Here is a 20,487-nt window from a genome sequence, read left to right as displayed (position 1 = left end):
GCAGGGCAAATGGAGCCAGTTTTAATAATCACTGTGGATCTAAATAAGGTTTCTGCTGAATTTAAAGTTGGGTTTTTCCGCCACCAGTACTGGCTCTACTTCCTTAAGACCTCTTAGTACTAATAACCCCACCCCTGCCATTTTTAAAGTGTGTGTAAGCAGTTCCGAGATAATGTCAGATTAACTAGTATAGCCTCATGCTGTAAATTTCCAAAGCAAAAACATATGTGAGGCTTTTCAGACTTGCCTGTAAATAGAATCACAAAGCCATGGACATACAAAATCACTTTAGATTGCGCAAAAAAAACTGTTCTGTGAACTTAAATCACTCTGCACTCCCCTAATTGCTTTAATATGATTGACGAGGAAGAAAAAAAACCCCAAAGAAAAAAGAAAGTTTAAGATGTTGCAATAGGTTATATTGCTATTTGTATCAATAGCCTCTCTTTTATTTTACACACTGTTTACAGCAGCATTAAATGGTTGGCAGTGATTTGTTGAAACAGAATGTTGGATGGGTAACTGATGGAAAGATTTGTGGACCAGATGTTGCCACAACAGACAGGATACCTTAGATTTATGACTGTCAATAAAATATCTTAGGTCAAGGTCAGCATACAAACCAGACTGGATCCAACGCAGTGGGTTTGGGCTTGAGTTACCATGAAGCTGATAGTGTGATAGAGCTGATTTTCATCCATGACTAAGATCTTGACTACTTCATGATGATGATGACGCAGCTGCTCTGATTGGTCAGCTATGTCCCGTCTCAGCCGTTGAGCGTTATCAGTTATTGCAGTCATCACTTTCCTAACGTAAGATAAATAATGGTTAGTCATGTCATGCTGGAGTTCATGTTTTCATTGTGAGCAGGTTCTAGTTTTTATATCGTAGTACATGAAGTATATTTATTCTTGTTAGATGAAAAGCGATTTAGTACTGTGATTTAAAATGAAACACCTCACATCATGTTTGAAACCATGTCACACTTTCATTTTTGCTCACTCAAAGAGTTTCTTTTCACCAGACACAGGAAGTGGTAATTACATGTGCTGTGTTGTTCGAGTTTTAGCTGTCTTGCGAAAAAACAATAGACATACTCTGTACAATAACAACTTGTTGCTCTTGACTTAGGTGTTGTGTCTTAAAGTGATATTCTAAATCTTCATATCTTTGACTATATACGTTCAGCCCCCATCAGTTTCCATACCTGAGTTTATAGCCTGTCAGTCTTTGAGGCCAGTTACCGACCCCTGTTCCTGCCTGTCTCAGTTCTCAGTGGGCATGAAGGGGCATGAGCCAGGCTGCTTGCGAGCTCCTCACGGGTCCAAAGCCAACCAAAACACATGTGGGTGTCAGTCATAATGGTCCAAACAAAAGTTGGATCCTGTGTCTGGCCTTCTGGCCTTCATTCTTGGGTGTCTGTTGTGCGAATCAACAACCAGCCTGTCTGCTCTCTGCCTTTACAACTGATTTGAAGTATTAACAGGCTAAAAGAATTAGAATTGAGAATAAACTTTTTTTGTTAACATAATAGACATTTAGACTATTAAAATTAGCAAGCAAATGTGGGATTACATTAGTTTATTATCAGAAGATAAACTAAAATGCACTGCTTCTGTGTATATTCCAGTATCCAGCTGCTAACAGATTGCAACTTCATTCTTGTCCTAAAGATTATGTGCATTTGAAACACACTTGAGTTGAGTGGAGACTGCAACGTTCCCTGAATTCATAGATGACATAAATATAAATGTCACATTTCCATAATTCCATCATGTTCTTTATGTTACACAGAGCCACAAACTAGTATCCCAACATGCTCAACCTCTAATTGCTATGTTACACCATAATTTGCTTTTGCTCATCTGAAATTCATATGGTAAAAGATAGATTTTTAAAAAATTAAAAGTTGCTTGAGTTTTTTTTTTTTTTTTTTAAGTGTATAAATGGGGCAGGTTAAGGAGTTCAGTAAGGGCCTGGCTAGCTGGTTAGCATGCTAACTACAGTACAAGAAAAGACATGATGACATGAACATTGTTTTCAACTATGGGATACACCTCTTGAAGATGTATCAAATGAAGTTTGATACTGAACTCACAACATGTTTGACTGGTCAGCTGTGCCTCCGCCAGTTATGCAGCAATAGCAAAACTTGCTATAGCTCCTTTAAGCTATAGCCATCAAACAGTTCCAGTGTTTTTGTATGTCATATTTACATACTTTTAATTAAAAATCAAACTTTCAAGTTCATGGTTATAGAGCCCACAGTGTTGCATTTTGGATTTCACATTATTATAGCATGCTTAATTTTTGGTTTAGCTACAGTAGCAACACGCTGGGTCTAAACTGCTGTTGGGGTTGGTGGCAAACAGAGGAAGGTGAGAAACAGGCTGGAGTTGGAGACTTGGTGTGAGAGGGGAGGGAGGGGGAAGCCCCATGTGAGGTCTTATTCTGGGAAAGACATGACTGCAGACAGTAAAAAAGAAAAAAATCCTCTCATGCACAGTACCTCTGCTCACAACATGATATTCTCCTGCTGCTCAGCCAGTAAGTCTGTCTCCCATGTTGGGACTTTTCCCTGTTAAAATTATACACACCATGTTACAAAATATACACAGTGCAATAATCACATGTTTTGTCATACAAGAAATTAATCACATAATTTGTGGAAATGTTTACATCGGTTATCAAAACAGCTTTCTGTGACCTTTTTGACCTGATTCACGCACTTTGACTGTGCAAGTGTAGGCCTACAGTATCTGTCCATTCAGCAAAAATGTGTTTAATGTGAGGAAATGTTTCTGCAGAAAATAGCACATGTTGCTATCTCACGTTTTCCAACTCACACATGTGCAGTTGACTGATTAGCTGAAGTGTGGAAGGTGCAGTCAGCAAAAAGGCAGACTGTTACCTTATGAAATACAACATGACAGAAATAGACTGCCTTAAATATGGCACCTGGATGGAGTACAGCTCTGTGGATGCTGGGGGCCATGGAGTCACTGAGTTGTTGTGGGACCCAAGGCTTAAGTGCATTTTTCCAGCAGACACCCTGTTGAAGTTTAATAAAAACAAATAACATTTAATGCTAAAAGGGAGAAGGCAATTAACCACTCATAACATATAAGAACAAGCTGAGCCACACATGAATTATCAAACACACCACTTTCTCCATTTATGGAATGCATGGGGGTCATGCTGCACATGTGACCTCATCTGTTTGACTTCCCATGACTCACAAAGGCTACAGAGTCAACACTTCAACTTAATCTCACAGCAACAACAGCTGCATCTGTCCTAAAACTAGATCAGTCGGTAACACATCCCCATGTCCACAACACGGCCTTGTAAACAAAGCTTGAATATCAATAATGAGCCCAACCCTGCCAAAGTCATATGTGACGGCAGACATCTGCCCCCGGACAAGTTGCACTCTAGGGACTATTACACTAATTTGGAGATATGTGATGCAATGGTCTATATCAAAGACTTGTTTCCCATGGTAACAAAGGCAAAGTGAGTCAGCAGCCAAAAGTTAGCCAATGGTTGGTTAGTACACCCCACCCTTGTTTAGCGTCTCCACCAGGATTCAACAGATCAATGCCTCATCGTCACGGATTGTCATCAAAGGTACCTAATACCAAAGCAAGGGTCCATGTGGGAACCTATCAGCCCTCAATGCTTAGATACAAAAATAACCAATGACAGTGTCCATTTCATCCTGCTGGTCTGCCTTGCCCTGCCACTCGACACCCACTGGTTATTCCAATGTGAGCCTGCTAGCTCCGTCCTGTGTTGCTGCTCAGTTTGGCCACACCGATTTGTGCGTCTATTTTGGTATCTTCTGTGCTTGCTATCAGGAGCAGGACCACACCACTGCGTTTGAACATGGATCTGAGGACTTGACTCACTTTGGTGAGTGAATTTTCTTTGTTTCTTCAACTTCAACCGAAAAAAAAAAAGTTAATTTACCGTGAATGACAAATGTTAACTATAATTTATTCCCGGCAGGTGTGTGTGGCACAGCTCTGGAGTCTTGGATTCTACATTGAGGATTTTTTGTTTGATGCCAGAGTCCAGATTACACCCTTACACTCAGCATGAAAGACTCATCACCAAGGTGAGGGAGCAGTGTGATTATATTAAGAACTGAAGGCTACTGAACCTATTATGTAGTTAAAGTTTTATGTGGCGTAAATGTTAATGTCCTACAGTATACACCAGCACAAAGACCACAGGACCCGTCAGCATTATATTGTTACAAAATCATTAGAAATTAGTTCTGTAATAATACATCTGTAAGAAAAATACATAAGTACATTCCAGAGTTTGTGCCTTTATACAGTATAGTTAACTGGGGTACTTCATTCCTTGGGTAAAAATATATACGAGCAGATGCTGGGAAAGTACCGTGGTTGCTAACTGATCTGTGGTTATGATAGCTGGAGGATAGTTGGCGGCCAAAGTCTACTGGAAAGCCATGTCATACTGTAAGTTAGACTCAAGATACAGTAAAGTCACTAGGTTATAGCAGGTTTACAAGCAATGTTGATCTGTAATATTATGATGATAATGTGAAGTTATGACTGAAGTTATACGTTGTTTTTTTTTCAAATCATACATTGACCGTGGACATGAAGGCAGAGGGCAAGATGAGTGCTTGGCTACTGATCAAATTATATTTAAACATTATCATTTAAATGCACTTACACAATCAAATACACCATGGAATGTATATATTTATGTTTATCTCAGTCAATTTCATCTGCTTATAAGGAAAGCCATGGGCTGTATGGAGGGATGAAGAGTTGAGTTATATGCCAGTGGCTGTGCTCCCAGGTCAGGACATATAAATGGGTTAATGAGCTATTCTAAGACTTCACCCAGATACCTAAAGTAAGCTACAGTAGAGCAGCTGCTGAGGCACACTCTGAATGATGTGATGATTTACTTGCATTTCCTGCATTCAGGGGTGTAAATCTTCAGGTATGTTTATGGTTCTACAGTTTTGCAGGGGAGTTGTTATATTAACTCAAAAAGTAATTAAAAGTGGAAAAGCTTTGATTGGATTTGAAAGGGAGAAAAATTGGAAATGTGGGTCTTTGTTTTGAAATGCATAATACATGCACAATGGAAATGTTTGTCTTTTCTAATATTGTTCCTATATATGGAATAGGAGTTGTTCTCATGACGACAAACAGTGCTCACAACTTACAGTGTTAAAAATAACCAAGTGCATGGTATGAAGTGTTTGTCTACTGCCTGCATAGCGACAGCATGGCCGAAGCCGGCACATGTCATGTACATAAAGGTCATTGGTGGAACTACAGAGTTCAAAAACATTTATAGCAATCATATAAATCAAACAAATAGATGTTTTAACTGCTGAGATGCTGATCTAAACACAGATCACAATGTGCAGCTACATGGATTTGTCAAAACTACAACCTCTAGATGCTGATATCAATTTTACTGTCTTCTTTTAGGAGGTTTACAGATCCCAACACTTCGCTGATATCAACTTGAGCTGGGATAAACTCAAGGGACCTACAGAGCTGCAGCAGCTGTAGAGGACGCAAGACGGGTGATGCACAAGACAGAAAGAGGCTTGTTGACATCATGAGCTGTGTTGAAAAGCGACACATGAGCCACCGGATGGGAAGCATGCTCCACCATCGCTTCCCCAATGGCTTCACTGACTTGTTCATGGATGAGACTGATCGGGAGGTCAGCATTCTCACAGATCGAGCTTTCCGGAGTCTCTGCGTCGGAGATGATGCAGTTTACAATGACGAGTTCTTGTATGGATACTCACCTTTCAGCTGCCACAAACCTGTAGCAGGGGAGCCTAATAAAAAGACTCACCATAAGGAATCTAAAAAGCAAGGGCAAAACAAAAGCAAGACTGACAAAACTGATACACAGCCATGGAAACAGCAGCAACAGAAGAATATATCTCACATGTCATCTTTCCTCAAAGCATTGAGTGCCACAGAAGAAAGCTGTGAGGGGATGCTAATAAAAAATGGAGGTACAACAGACTCTAATGGGGAATCTTGGGATAAATCAGCACTTCGCAGCATCCAAAAGGAGCTATCGGAATTCTCCTCGGATTATCATACCAATCTCACTGGTGGACATTACAAGAATCATCATCCACATCACTCTGGTGACAAGTCGTTAAACAAAACAAGCAAAGACGCTGGGAAATCCTCGAGGATAAAAAATGGAAAATCCACTGTAAAACTGAGGAAACTTAACATCAAGAACTTTTTCCTCCACAGTGAGTTTAGCCCTTTCCAAACATGGAGAGACTTTAACCAGTTTCCTTTCGGCCAAGAGGAGACAGTCACGTCTATTCTCCCCACAGATAACATCCCTAAATGGTACGACTTGCCATTTTACAAGGAGCTGACAGAGGCTCACAGAAAAGAGTCTCTGCATACAGAGGAGGCACAGTTGTGCCAGAAGGCCAAAGTAGACCCTCCTCCTCCCACTGCTCCTAAACCCGTCCCTCCCCCTCCTCCACCAAAAGTCCTGCCAAAGCCCTCAGCCACTCCAGCTGAGAAGAGGTGCTCATCAGAAGAAGGGGGTGGGGTTGCTGCCCCCTGGAGGCGCAACAGGTCCAGAGCAAAAAGTGCTATTCCAAGCAATCAGCCTGGGATACCAAGTCAAGACAATATTTCAAAGGCAGTGGAGGAGAGTCTTTTGTTGGTCAAAAAAGAAGCTAGATCTGTGGAGGTGAAAGCAATTGAGGAAGTCAGCTCTTTGGCCTCTACCCCTTTCAGTATTTGCCAGCTGATGACTCCCCTCATTCCCTCCAGACAACCAACAGAAACATCAGAAATCCTCCAAGGAGTACTCTCACCCTCTGCTCTCGACCTTCCACTCAGACCACACTCTGAGGCCAAAGTGACTCCTGAACCTCCCATTAAACGGGACAGTTACAAATCTCTTGCCTCTAGCATCCTCTTCAACCTCAAAGACAATAGGAAAAGGGTTAAAAGCCGTTACAGCCCACCTAAATTCAAAACATTAGAATTGCCTGAGGGTGGTGTCCAGTCTCCACAGTCAGATCATTTGAAACAAGCTGGCTCTGAGGGTAATGCATCTGGGTTCAGCACTCCTGCCATTTTCAAAGATGGACAAACAGTTTGCAGTCCCAACTTGGACTCTGTCAGTACTCAGACAGTCAGTCTTACAAAGCATGACACTGACAGGTCTCTGTCAGATGATTACTTGTTATCAAATCTACTGCAAAACAAAAAGGAGGCTGCAGGAAGCAGTGGTATGGGTGAAGAGAATCTAATCTACACTAAGAAGAATAAGAGTCCTATGGCTAAAAAGCAAAACTATCCCTCGTTGAATTTGTATAAGAAAGCCAACCCTGTTGACAGTGATATGCAATATCTTCAAGTTCCTCAGAGCAATGGTGCATCTGTGCACATAGACCAACCAGCTGAGACAACTAAGCGTTCACCACTAATGCTGAACAAAGACCTTTCCCCCAAAACACTACCAACAAACAGAGGGCTTTCACCAAGTACTCCAAATATCAACAAAGATCGTTCACCCATAATTTCACCAAACGCAACTGAGAATGATAGGTTGTCACATACAATTGTAGGGGAACGATCTTCAAATGTTAAAGATAATGTGAGACAATCAGTGAAACAAGAAGTACAAGACGTAGTACAGCCTGCTTCGAGGCAAAAAGATAGAAGCGGCCAATCTATGAGTACAATAGATGTGATCAGAGCAGCAAGGGAAGCAATTAATGCAGCAAAAAATAAAGCTCTATCTGAGGCTCAGACAGAAAGTGCCAAGAGGCCAATTTCAGACATAGAAGAAATGAAGGACGAAGATATGGATGACAAAATTGGGGATTCAATGGAAAGGCTTAGCAGCAGGGGGAAGAGCTCAGTATCAGAAGATAACAGTGTTTCATCTCCAAGTACTGTCTCAACCGGTGCCACACCTGTTGGCAAAACTAGTATTGCCAAGATGGCTGATGAACAAGTCGAGGAAGATGAGGAAGGTGATATGAAAGTAAACACAAGAACAGAGGTGGATGATGAGATAAAGCCAATAAGAGAAATAAGAGATAGTGAGCATATAATTAATGATTTGCATGCTTTGAAAGAACTGGAGAGAGCAAGGCTTGGTGATCGTATTCTTGAGAATACAAAGAACAAACCAGGAGTTATTAACATTGATGATGAGGCCAGGGCTAAAAATGATTTGATCTCTCGGGAGCTTCGGAATATAAAGAAGGGCATGCTGTCTATGAGAGGGAACACAACAGCAAAGAAAGAGCTATTAGCAAAGAAAGAAAAGGAGCCAATAAAGGAGGAGGAGGTTTTCGCAAAGATAGACAGCAATGTCAGAGTAAACAAAGCACTTATAAATGACAATTATGACAAGGCAAAAATGGCACTTGAAGAGATCATCTCAGATAGGCAGAAGAGAAGGAATACCCTCACAGAGCAAGATGCAAATCTCATATTGGATGAAAACGCTGGTGATGAAAGTTATGTAACAAGGGCACAGCAACGTGAAATAGATATGAAAGATTCAGTGATGGATAGCAAAGAACAACAAAATAGTGGCACTGCCACACTAAAACGGAAAGATCTAAAAGAAAGGTTGGGTGATTTGAGAGACCATAATCACATGAGACAGATTCTCTCACAAACTGAACCTAGACTTGGTGAGACCCACAGAGCAGGTGGTAGGATAGCTCTACCAGGCATGGGCAAGGTTGTAAATGAGCTTGAGACACTCCTTAAAACTAAAGCTAAACATGTTAATGATAAACTAAGTGATAACCCCAGTTATGAATCAGAAGAAGTGAATTTCAAACAAGTAGCAAGACGGGTGTCCGAAGACAGCGGAGAAAGTTTTACTAGTGAAATTGGAAGCAAAATCTTAGATGCTCCTCCGGTTCCTCCAAGGAGCAAAAAAGGAAGCAATAGAAGAGATGGAAGCATTACTAGCGAAATGGATGATTTGAAAGATGCAGCCAATGAGGATTTCACTCACAATAAATATGAAAATGGTGAGGCACGTGTTAATGAGCTGAGTAGCACAGGCTCAGGAAAACAAAAAGTAGACATTGACTTGTTGACAAACAAAGCTATGCCTCATCAAAGTAATACCATGTCTGAAAAAGAGATGTGGAATGTGGTAATTAATACAAATTCAAAACCCTTTAATGGGAATGATGCCGTTTCATGTGAATCCATTGTACCATCAAATTACCCACAGTCTGAAAATAGATACATATCACCAAGGCTCAGGGGTGATGAAAAAGGGGTAAATAACTTGGATACAGATAAAAGCCCCACCAGGGAAGCCACATTTGAAAACAGCGATGCTAAGGTACAGGAAGTCCGCAAGATAAAGCGAAAGGCCCCTTTAAAACCAGACAATTTAATCACAGTAGATAACAATGCAACAAGGAATCTAGTAGCAGATGATGAACCTGACAAACTAAATAGACTTAATGGGGAAATAAATGTGGATGCAGAGACTCTCAGTGAAAAGCCCAGAGATATAATATCACCTGTACTCCTGGTAAATGGTATTAACTACAACCAGAGCCCGCCTGATCAAGCCAGTTTGTCCTCAAAATCTTCCTACTTCTCTGTGGATAGTGCACTGCACAGAAATACAGAGACTGAATCAAATGTTTACCATTCACTGGAGAATCTGACAGGAGAGGTTGAAGGGGTTGATGAGGGAATGCACAGTGTCTCACAAAACATGAAACTGGATTCGGACAGGACTGAAGTGGAATATTATTCTTTAAGTGATCATGAAAGTGAGCCAGAGGGTGTAAAGCAACAACCAACATCTCAGAAAGACCCAGATGAACCACACAATGGCAGCAAAGACAAAGAAAAGACCACTACAGACCAAGGTGAAACTAAGACACCATTGTCACCTGCTAACACTTTTTCGCCAACTTTAGGGATCCCTGCCTTATTCAAAGTCAAAGACAACAGCTTAAGTGTTAAGATGAAGAGGACTGTACAACCTTGGTCACCAAGAGGGAGTCTGAGTGGTTCAGAGAGGGGAGAGGAAGAGTTACATCAAATAAAGGAAGATGTCCCACTGGCTAATGAACCTACCACCAGTTTTAGCACTGCAATTCCAGCGGAAATCTTCAAACCTAAAGAGATTTTATCCAACCCTTCACCTCCCCTGTTACTCTCACCCTCAAATCTACAAAATGAAAACACAAAGAAACCCCGAGCTGATCAGTTCCTCACAGTCCCACAGGAGGAAGACAGATTTTCTGGGGTTAGTCCATCATCTGAGGGTGTGGAGAGCTTAACAACGAGCACAGCTGACACAGCTGATGAGTTGGGAATGAATGCAGGGCGTGAAGTGTCAAAGGTTCCCAGCGAACACTCGGGATCCAACTGCAGCGGTAATGAAAGCCAAGCGGGGCTACCCAAACCACCAGCTGTCTTACCGAAATCTGAAAAGGCTGTTCTCAAAGCCATTAAGCTGACAAATAGGAGGATAAAGAAGGAAGAGGCTCAAAAGTCCCCCAACAAGTCGTCTCAAAGCAGCAGCAAACACAGGACAGATAGACACAAGGGTGAAAAGTCTGAGCACAAAAGTAGCAGCAGCAGCAGTCGACATAGCAAGAGCAGTGAGAGAAAACACAGAGAAAAAACAGAAGTTGGTCACCATCAGGCTGAAAATCATCATGGTAAAACAGGCAATGATGGAAAAGAGCAACTACTACGTGAAAGAAGAGGCCACAACAGCGAAAACCACAACACTCGTAGACATAGCCATGATTTGCTGGATAACCAGAGCAAAGAGGCACTACCCAGTGTTCCAATGGAAAGGCAAGGTCGCAGCAGTGACAGACATGTCCGAGATAAGTCAGATAAAAGACACTACAGCACTGATAGGGTCATCAGTAACGTACCTGTGTACAAAGCTCAGCTCAACGATAGACCCGTGTCAGACAGGCCGTTTCAGCGATCGCTAAGCACTGACAGGTACTTAGGAGATAAAGGAGAACGCAGGCTTAGTGCCGATGTAACAGTCAATGAGAAGTTTGATCCGAGGACCCAGCGCATTGAGAAATCCATCATGGATGAGCTTCAGCAGAGGGGCCGAGCTAAAGAAAAGGCAAACAGAGACAACCCTTTGAGAAGGAGCCACAGTATTGATGCACACAGTGTTGAAGGGTCTCATCCCTCGACTCTGTCCCGTCAGTCAAGCCACACCAGCCAGCTTTCACGCCAGTCCAGCATTGAGCACACCATTGTAACACAGTCCTTTCCCATGACCCAGCGAAAGCTCCTCCAGGATCCAGACTCAGGGCAGTACTTCTTTGTAGACATGCCTGTTCAAGTCAAAACCAAAACCTTCTTCGATCCAGAAACAGGAAGCTACGTGCAGTTGCCTGTCAAGCCACCAGAGGGTGCTATTCCTCAGGCATCTCCCATGGAGGTCTTGACCCCGCCTCTGGTTGTTTACCATGGTTTTGTCCCAGTGCCTCTGTCTCCTATGGCCCAGAAAAATACCATTCAAGCTCCTCACAAGGAACCGGAAGAGTTTGAGCAGAGACACTTGGAAAGGTCAAAACAAATGCACTGTAGAGATGGACAACCATATTTAGAGCCTGTCTATGGTCAACATGATCATATGTTGGGGGAGTTCATGGGCACTGAGGAGCTGGACTGTCCAAGCTGATGGGCTATGAGGTATGAAAGGAAAAATCCACCCTCCTCACATGCTGTCACCATCAAATTGTGATGTCTGTTGCATTCCAGGAATTATTTTGTGTTGTAAGAATTGTTTTGATATTTCCATCTTGAACCTGCTCCATCTACTATTACTTAAGTACTTCCCATTTTGCCACAAAGATTTTAAGCAAACAGAAATATTTATTTGGTGCATACTTCACTATTACCACTCCAGAAAGAAGAACTCACCTATATATATATATTAATGCTTTTCATCACCTTTGTTTGGTTGTTGGGTTAGGGCTAGAAAATATAGAATCAAAAATACACCAGTAGCATCAAAATGGACCTGAAATGCAAAGTACATTGCCAATAGCTGTGTCTACAGTGTTTAAGGGTGGATTTTTCCTTTAACGTTAAGTGGTGTAAATACAGATATTTGAACCTTGTTTTGCTTTACTTGCCTTAAACTTTATTGACACATACAAGCTGTGCAGGGTTTGTGAAGCTTATGAGGCCTTTATTGTGTTTATGAAGAGGAATGAGTTTGACTTGATTGCGAATTGACGATTTTGTGGATGAATGACAGTTGCTGTTGAATGCTATTGTTTGAATGTGAGTTGAAGAATTTGTGTAAGATAACGTGCAATTTTTTGAGACAGACAAGGTACATGGATAATCCATGTACATAATGTATTTAAGTGTAAACAGAGAGGGTAATCTTGAATGTAAATGTGGGATATTTATTGTAAATGATGAGTTTGTTGTATTCAACTAAAGTGGTATTCAGGTCTCTAATACTGTTCAGGTATTTGTGGCTTTTTGTTTTATTACCTGCAAAGTTGTTGCCTTGAGATTATTTTTTTTTCCACCAGACAGTTTTCAGTCACTAAACTTATCTTTGATGAAATAAAATAATTATATTTGATTCATTAATTAGTGATTTCAGCTGACTGTGTCTACACAGCCAAATTTTTAAAAATAATTTGCATGCTAAAGGTGAAATTGCGGTTATATACCTGTTGAATGTTTGATACAACACAAAGTTCATTTATACTGTCTAAAAGCTTGAATTGGCATTATTGCTGTTAATGTTTTTTGATAAGCAGAGGACATTAAGGAGAATTGGTTTTGCAAGTTTGTTGCATTGGCATTTTTCTAAACTAGATTAAAGCAGGGCTGTATTGTGTCTGTGATCCATTCCAATAAAAATCAACTGTTTTTACAGATTTGTGTTCCACTAGTATTATTGATTTTATTCGTCATGATTGTTTATTGAAATATAATGGTGAAATATTTCTTTGCATGGCACTTTTAGGGAGCAATGAATCTTGACATGTTCACAAATTTACTTTTACTAATGGGTTATTATTCACAATGATGCATTTATTAGTGAAGACTCTTTCTATGAAGTTAAATTCATAGAGTAGGTTTGTGTAGCCTTCAACTAGGCCTCTACATTTCCATCTGCTGGTCAAATAATGTAAAAGCAGGAGTGAATCCACAGGTGTGAAAGTGCCTTTACAACTTTCTAAGTTGTTTTTATTTACTTACCTGCACCACTTTACTATGAATAACAATATAAAGACTCAAGGCAGGCTCTGTTTGGGTGATATAAACAATTAAATCTATATATGAATACAAATATGAAGATCTTCTGTATCTCGCTGTCCTACAACGAAGAGAGATGAGCCGTCCACCACCGTTACTTCTTTGGTCCATCAAGGTGTTATGAAGTGGATGATCTGTGATGCAGGATGGCCTCCACCATCTTCATTGTGTAGTATCTCTCCACCACTTCTCCCAGAGAGTCCATCCTTACTCCGATCACAGAGCCAGCCTTCTTGACAAGCTTATCCATGAAATTGCACAGAGTATCAAGATGGGTAGCGGAAGAAACATCAGATTGATTCAACCACATGTCACAGCCAGACTCAAGATTTTGTTGAGGAGTTTATTGTGGACCAAAGTTGGCAACTGGAAGATAAATCAGAACTGTAAACATATTTATTTGTTGTTTGTAACTGGCAGTGATAGACAATGTCAGTGTGTGTTGATGTAAACTGTATTTTTCTTGGCCTACAAGGATTCAGGTATACTATTTGAATCTGTGTTTGTCAGACAGTTGGTTGTTGGTTTACTGCAGTTCCATGGTTAAAATGTGCAGTGATGGTCTTCACAGCTTATTTTACACATGGTATATCTGGTATTATAAATAAAGGTGAAAAATAAGGTAAAAAATTGGGAATTTGGGCAAACTATGATTAAATTATTTTGTAATCCTTGGACTAAGCCACATGAAGGATAACTGATTAATAGTTGAGGAATAGTGGTTTTATTTCTCAAAATATTACAATATTTAAACATATGCACAAAAATACAGTGTTTTAATCAACCCGAGCAAACCATCCCCTCCCCTCCCCACCTCTCATTGTCCCTGTGTGAGTGCACAGCCGGTCAGTGGCAGCCACAGCTTAATGCCACCATGTCATCATACTGCTTCAAAACCACGTTCTCCTCGTCATCAAAGTATAACAAGCTGATGGACTGGAGTCTGTCAGGCACACAGCAGGGCGCTCCCACCTCGTCACTAGAGAGCTTGAGCGCGTGCATGATGGAGCGCACCGTGGCGTGGTTGGTCGCTCTGAGGCTGCCGCCGAGCGGGAAGGGACAGGAGCCTTTGCAGTGGTAGGCGTTGTATCCACGGGGAGAGATGATCCAGCCCGACCAGCCGATCTCCTCAAAGTCAACGAAGAGGGGAACCCGCTGGCAGGACTGGGACTGGCCGTGGGGTAAGAATCCTGGAGAGGCACGTCTCCTCCTGCTGCTGTGGTCATGATGCTCAGGAGCTGTTGCTGCTGCAGGTTTAGCTTGTCCTATGGAAAGAGAAAGATGATCACACTGGGTTAGAATGATGTCATGAATAAAAGGATTTCAATTTTGGATTTTTTTTGTGGCATCTTAAATATTTACAACATTAAATTGGCGAATTCAAACACAATATCAGCTCTAAAAAAGACACTCCACTCAGAAGGTTTAAGGCTTAAATTGAATGTACTACAAGGGAAACAATACTGGAATGATATTGGTGTGATCAGCAAAGAAAACCACAATTTATGCTCCTGTAATTCAGTAGAAATCAACATAATCTACAGGTTTTAGGAGAATTCCAACACTACAGCATATAGTTGAATACATGGACTATTTTCTATTCTTTTCTTAGATTGTAACATGAAAATTTACAGTATTCATCCTGAGAGCAGAATATGCACATATTTGAATAAGTATTTGAATTAAATTAGTAAAACATGTTTCACATTTAAAACAATATATATGTTTTTGTAATTTAATAAGGACCTGATATTGTGCAAGAGTAAACTTCTCAGTATTCCCTGGTGGACAACCTATGTAACAGTGAGGTACTTCTAACTTCCAAACATACCCTGGTGTTTGTGTATACTGTCATTTTATGCCTTAGTCTAGTATATAAAAGAGTAGTGCAAATATTTGGATTACTCAACTCAAACATGTGAACTACATTATACATATGTATGTTATGGTGATTAATTGCAATATTGTGTAACCAGCTCAGTAATCTGCTGCAGTGTGTGGTTGAATAAAAGCCTGCACACAGGAGCAGTAATGACTTTGCTATTGAAATATAAAGTAAACGCAGAGAAATAACCTGCACACCACAGCTCCTTACCCAGGTATGATTGGTTTGATGCTCCTGTCCTCCCGTCATCAGAGAATATCACCAGGTAAGAGTTGGTGTCTGTCAGCTCTGTGCTTTGTTTAGATGAGGATAACACTGACTCCATCCAGTTACCAGAGGGATGTGTGGTCACCACCAGGATGCCGTTGTTCTCCTGGCTGTTATGGATCCACTTAGACACCTGACATTCAAAGCAGTATTCAGCAAGTTATACTCTTTTTCTCAACAACTTTTTTATTTCAAATTCTTTAAAAAAAGTATTGTGACTGTTACCATTTGTGTTACGTTGAAGACTTCCCAGCCCTGTGTGTAGAGAGGCACCAGTCTGGATGTGATGAGGTTTCCTCTCCATGGCTTCACTCTGCTGTCCAACACCTCATAGAGATCCACCTGGACCAAGAAAGACAAGAAAGACTGTCACTTCACTGAACTGTGTCCATCAAAGGCCATTCACTCACCACAACTCCCAAACCTTAGCCATTTACGAGATTAGAGTTCAAATTGGCACCAAACTACTGCTCAGAATGAACAGATTCATGTTTGGCCAGGTAATGTTTTTTTATGGTTACATTTGAACAAAATATAAGAACATGACACATGAAGGATTTATTTTCATAATGTCACACATTGTGGTTTGTACCTTGTAGAAATGAGGCCCATGTGACTTTCCGAGGTAAAACTTCTGTTTCTTTCTGAACCAACGGAACTCAGCTTTGATCATTTTCTCCTGTTCCCCGAAAGACGATAGGTTGAAGAAGTGAAACCTCTCTCCAGCGTGACCTGCAGGCGGGGAGACACCAAGCACACATTTAGTGACGTGACAGAATCATCCTGTCCTCAATAAACGTTTCAGATTTTATACAATTATCTGGTAAACAGACCAATGGCTGTGCGTTTTTGCGCACTTGGATAACATTTACGCGTTCTAATCCATACATTTCCAGAATACAGTTTACTGCTGTTATATGGTTGGAGTTTGACCAAAGACAAATCAAATATATTTCTCTAGATACATTCTCACAAAACAGTCGGATCTCGCGTGTGCATGCCAGTTTGACGGGCTTCGCTCACCTTTATCCTCGAAGCTCCGCACGATGTTTCCCTCCAGAATGTCCTTCTGGCTCTTGGGGGTCCCGTCCGTGACTGACACCGCGTTAAAGAGATCCAACATGAACTGAGGCGCCTTCTTGTGAGGAGTCACCTCTGGACCTCGGGGTAAATCCCTCAGGTGGAGCGGCGCGTCCGGCTTCTCGCCCACCCTCTTGGTCTCATCCGAGCCGTCGCGCCGCGCCGCCGTGGCAGACCTGTCCCGCGGGATGGCGAGCAGGGTGACGCATCTCAGCTGGAGCGCGAGGAGGAGACACAGGCGCAGAGCTCCTTCTGTCATTTTTAGTGAGAGTGGACTGAGCTCTGCACCTGTGGGACGGTGGGTGATAAGGGCGACCCCGCTGCCTTTGATGACAGCCTGTCCCTGCGTTCAGCTAATACCGGGAGATGATTGGGCCGTGATTGATGATGGGGCAAAGGAAAACACAAAGGAAAGGTGAAAATGACTCCGAGAGTCAGCTATAAAGATAATAAATAAATAAATGACTAATTCCTTTTCACTTGCACATCCATGTTTCCCTAGGTTAGAGGTCATGTCGATTTATCTCGTTCGATACATTTTTTTCAGAAAAAAGAAACATATCCTTGGAGACATATAATATATCATTTAGGTTATTTAGTGAAACAACCACTGACAGGAATTACCTTAGAAACTACTGTAGCTAAATAGTGTTTAAAAATGATTATCAATATCTAAAGGATGATGTCTAAATTATTGAATAAATGAAAAATGTAATGGAAAGTGAATTAAACACATTATGGTCGTCATATATGTTTAGATTTAGTTTTCTAATGTTACATTAAACGATACAGTATGCCCTGTATCTTTTATTATGGATAACATTCATGGTTTCTTATGGTACTTCTGCATGACAGTGGTGTTATAACAGGGGCCAATTAGTCGACCAACCAAACAAAGTTATCCCATAATGAGGTTTTGTCCAGGTCACGTGTTTCTCGGCCCAGTTGTGTGTTATCAGTATGAGGCCAGTTGCGGGAGAGCAAACTAAAACAGCCGAGCTGTGACGCACATGAAGCGCGTTTTCTAAAGCGGCTGTTAACGCGCACATTTCCACAAAATGCAGTCGGTCACCCTGAACCCCCCCTCCAACACACATACACACACTTACGCACAAACTGTTTGGAGAGTGACTCAGAGTTAACACCGAAATCAGCACCGCGTGTTTATTCCCCCGTTAAGATGAATCCTGGATGATCTCCAATCAATCAGGTCGCACAAAAGGGATCAAATTCCCAAGATCATCAAGCTGATCAATGGTCAGGTCTCTGCCCTATTATTAATCAAATTCATGGCGATTACGCAGGAATGATGATCCCCTCATTTAGGGGCCATTACTCACGTTTAAAGCCCCACAGTGAATGGGCCCTTCTCTGATCTCCTGTATCACTCATAGCCATGCTGTCAGATAAGCCACAGGATAGATTATAGCAATAAACACTGTAAACAGCAGGATACCAGGAGATCAAATGATGATTGGATGGAAGGAAACAGAAGCATCTTCCCTAAGGTCAAAGTTAAGTTACCAGGAAACAGTACAGCGTTTTCCTGTCTTGTTGTGGCTCATGATTTAAATTTCTTGCTGATCCTGATGCGGTCCAACATGATTCAGACAAATCCCTAAGGAATAACGTATGTGTTCCTTATATGAGGTTTTTTTTTTGTGACATCTTGGCACGTGAAGGTGTACGACACAGCTGGACAGTGTGGGATGTCCACAAATGTTTACACATCACCATGTGCTGATCACAGATAGACTTACAGGGAAACCCTCTGACGTAGATGTGTGAAGAGCTTCTCAGTGAGCCACATACAGTGAGCACAGAGCTGGAAAATCATAAATTGGAGCTTTCATTGTAAAAACAAATGAGCGTAAAATTAGCCGTCAAAATCTGATAAATACACTGAAGTCACATGCCTAATAGTTGCTCTGATGGGGATATGGCAATTTAGGGGATCAGCAGTATCATGACAATTGACCCCGATTATAAATATCTGCATTTCAAAGCAATTTATTCAGTATTCACAAACAGTGGAACATCAGTTTCACTCATTGGTGTATATATAGAATTTAGTCCTAAAAAGTCAGCCTACACAAATTAAAGCTGTAACAGTATTAGATGCAAAAATATATAATTTTCTGTAGATGTTTACACTATCTAGCCACAGGGTTGATTTCGTCCTTATTTTCCATCCTTGTAGCAAGAGTATGGGCTGGTTTCCATTAATATCTGCATTGCAATTCTGAACTCAACTCTCAATTACTCTCTAATACACTGAACAAAAATATAAACGCAACACTTTTGTTCCCATTGTTCATGACCTGGACTCAAAGATCTAAAACGTTTTCTATGTACACAAAAGATCTGTTTCTCTCAAATATTGTTCACAAATCTGTCTAGATCTGTGTTAGTGAGCATAATGCATCCAGCTCACAGGTGTGGCAAATCAAGATGCTGATTAGACAGCATGATTATTGCAGGTGTGCATTAGGCTGCTCACTCTAAAATGTGCAGTTTTATCACACAGCACAATGCCATAGATGTTGTAAGTTTTGAGGGAGTGTGCAATTGACATGCTGACTGCAGGACTGTCCACCAAAGCTGTTGCCTATGAATTAAGTGCTCATTTCTCTACCATAAGCTGTCTCCAAAGGTGTTTCAGAGACTTTGGCAGTACATCCAACCGGCCTCACAACCGCCGACCACGTGTTACCACACCAGCTCAGGACCTCCAAATCCAGCATGTTCACCTCCAAGATGGTCTGAGACCAGCCACCCAGACCTGCTGCAACAATCGGTTTGCATTACCAAAGAATTTCTGCACAAACTGTCAGAAACCGGAAGCTCATCTCATCTCATCTCATCATGCTGTGTAATTAGCATCTCGATATGCCACAGCTGTGAGGTGGATGGATTATCTCGGCAGTGCTCACTAACACGGGACTGTGAACAATATTTGAGAGAAATATGTCTTTTTTGTACATAGAAAACGTTTTAGATCTTTGAGTTCCGCTCATGAAAAATGGGAGCAAAAACAAAAGTGTTGCATATTTTTGTTCAGTCTATGTGTGAACTTTTCTTTACCATAAATTGCCTACTGAGAAATGAATACAGCAGTTTTGAATTAAATTGACTGCTGTTGCTTATGGTACATCCCATACTAAGTTAAGTTTTACACTTGTTTTTCACCTTGAACAAGCAGTGTTAAGCTACATGGAATCAGCAACCTCGGATGAACTTGACATGTCAAAATGGGCCTTTCTGATTCTGTATTCTATCTGCCTCTTACTACATGCTCATTGCTTATTGTCTTCACATGCCTCTGGATGGATGCAGTGTTCACTGCTGAACAGCAGATGGGGCTCTTGACTTATGCATGGATCCACACTTTTATGACGATGATAAGTATGATTAAAGGTTTCCTCTGTCACATCATCATCATTTCAATCTTCTGGTTTTAAAGTAACCCATCGCTCTATAGGTAATCCTCATCAGAGCTTCTTTTGCTGTCGTGTTTTGATCTCATTTGAATGATGTGCTATTTCCGGACCACATGGAGAATTGAATAAACTAATGAATACATGGCACCTTAGCTCAGATTCTTACCTGACAAAAACCTAAAAACCTTATCCACCTTATGTCTTGGAAACACAATTTAAAAGAAAAACAGCATTTTTTTGAAAAGCCAAGTTACTTGTCAGTTAATTCATGCTTATGGTACACTATAAGCATATTTCAACCTCTGAATCTATGAAAGGTGACTTTTACAGACCGCTTCTCTATATTTTCTGTTTTAGTTGTGGTTCATTTCAACTTTGCGTATTTTTAGGATTGATTTGACACACAGCACGTTGGCCAGGCCTCCTCCAGTTTTCCTCTTCTTGCATGGTAGATGTTGCTTGAGCTTTAGTGTGCTGTTGTCTACTC

At 41.1% G+C, this 20,487-nt stretch overlaps 3 protein-coding genes across 3 annotated transcripts; 2 read left to right on the top strand and 1 right to left on the bottom strand.

The window, feature by feature from the left end:
• Positions 1-3,757: 3,757 nt before the first annotated feature.
• LOC311003209 (cardiac-enriched FHL2-interacting protein) lies at positions 3,758-8,007 on the top strand (the record flags this gene model as incomplete). The annotated part of the gene is made up of 3 exons (XM_083994894.1): positions 3,758-3,918; positions 4,015-4,123; positions 5,490-8,007. A coding segment is annotated over exon 3 (2,385 nt), but the record flags the coding sequence as incomplete, so codon positions are not given.
• On the top strand, positions 8,006-12,910 carry LOC311002334 (uncharacterized protein). Its single transcript, XM_083993681.1, has one exon. It carries the CDS (start codon positions 8,008-8,010, stop codon positions 11,722-11,724), a length of 3,717 nt encoding a protein of 1,238 aa, XP_083849807.1. The 5' UTR covers positions 8,006-8,007; the 3' UTR covers positions 11,725-12,910.
• Positions 12,911-14,174: 1,264 nt separating this feature from the next.
• LOC311003208 (bone morphogenetic protein 2) lies at positions 14,175-16,819 on the bottom strand (the record flags this gene model as incomplete). Its single annotated transcript, XM_083994893.1, has 5 exons — positions 14,175-14,593; positions 15,424-15,613; positions 15,706-15,822; positions 16,073-16,212; positions 16,504-16,819. The coding sequence occupies 5 exons, from the start codon at positions 16,817-16,819 to the stop codon at positions 14,175-14,177; spliced, it is 1,182 nt and encodes a 393-aa protein (XP_083851019.1).
• Between the last annotated feature and the right edge of the window lie 3,668 nt (positions 16,820-20,487).

Source organism: Trachurus trachurus (assembly GCF_905171665.1).
Source record: "Trachurus trachurus genome assembly, chromosome: 19".
Classification (NCBI taxonomy): domain Eukaryota; kingdom Metazoa; phylum Chordata; class Actinopteri; order Carangiformes; family Carangidae; genus Trachurus; species Trachurus trachurus.
The sequence above is the reverse complement of the archived record's forward strand: the minus strand, read 5'-3'. Positions and strand labels throughout refer to the sequence as shown.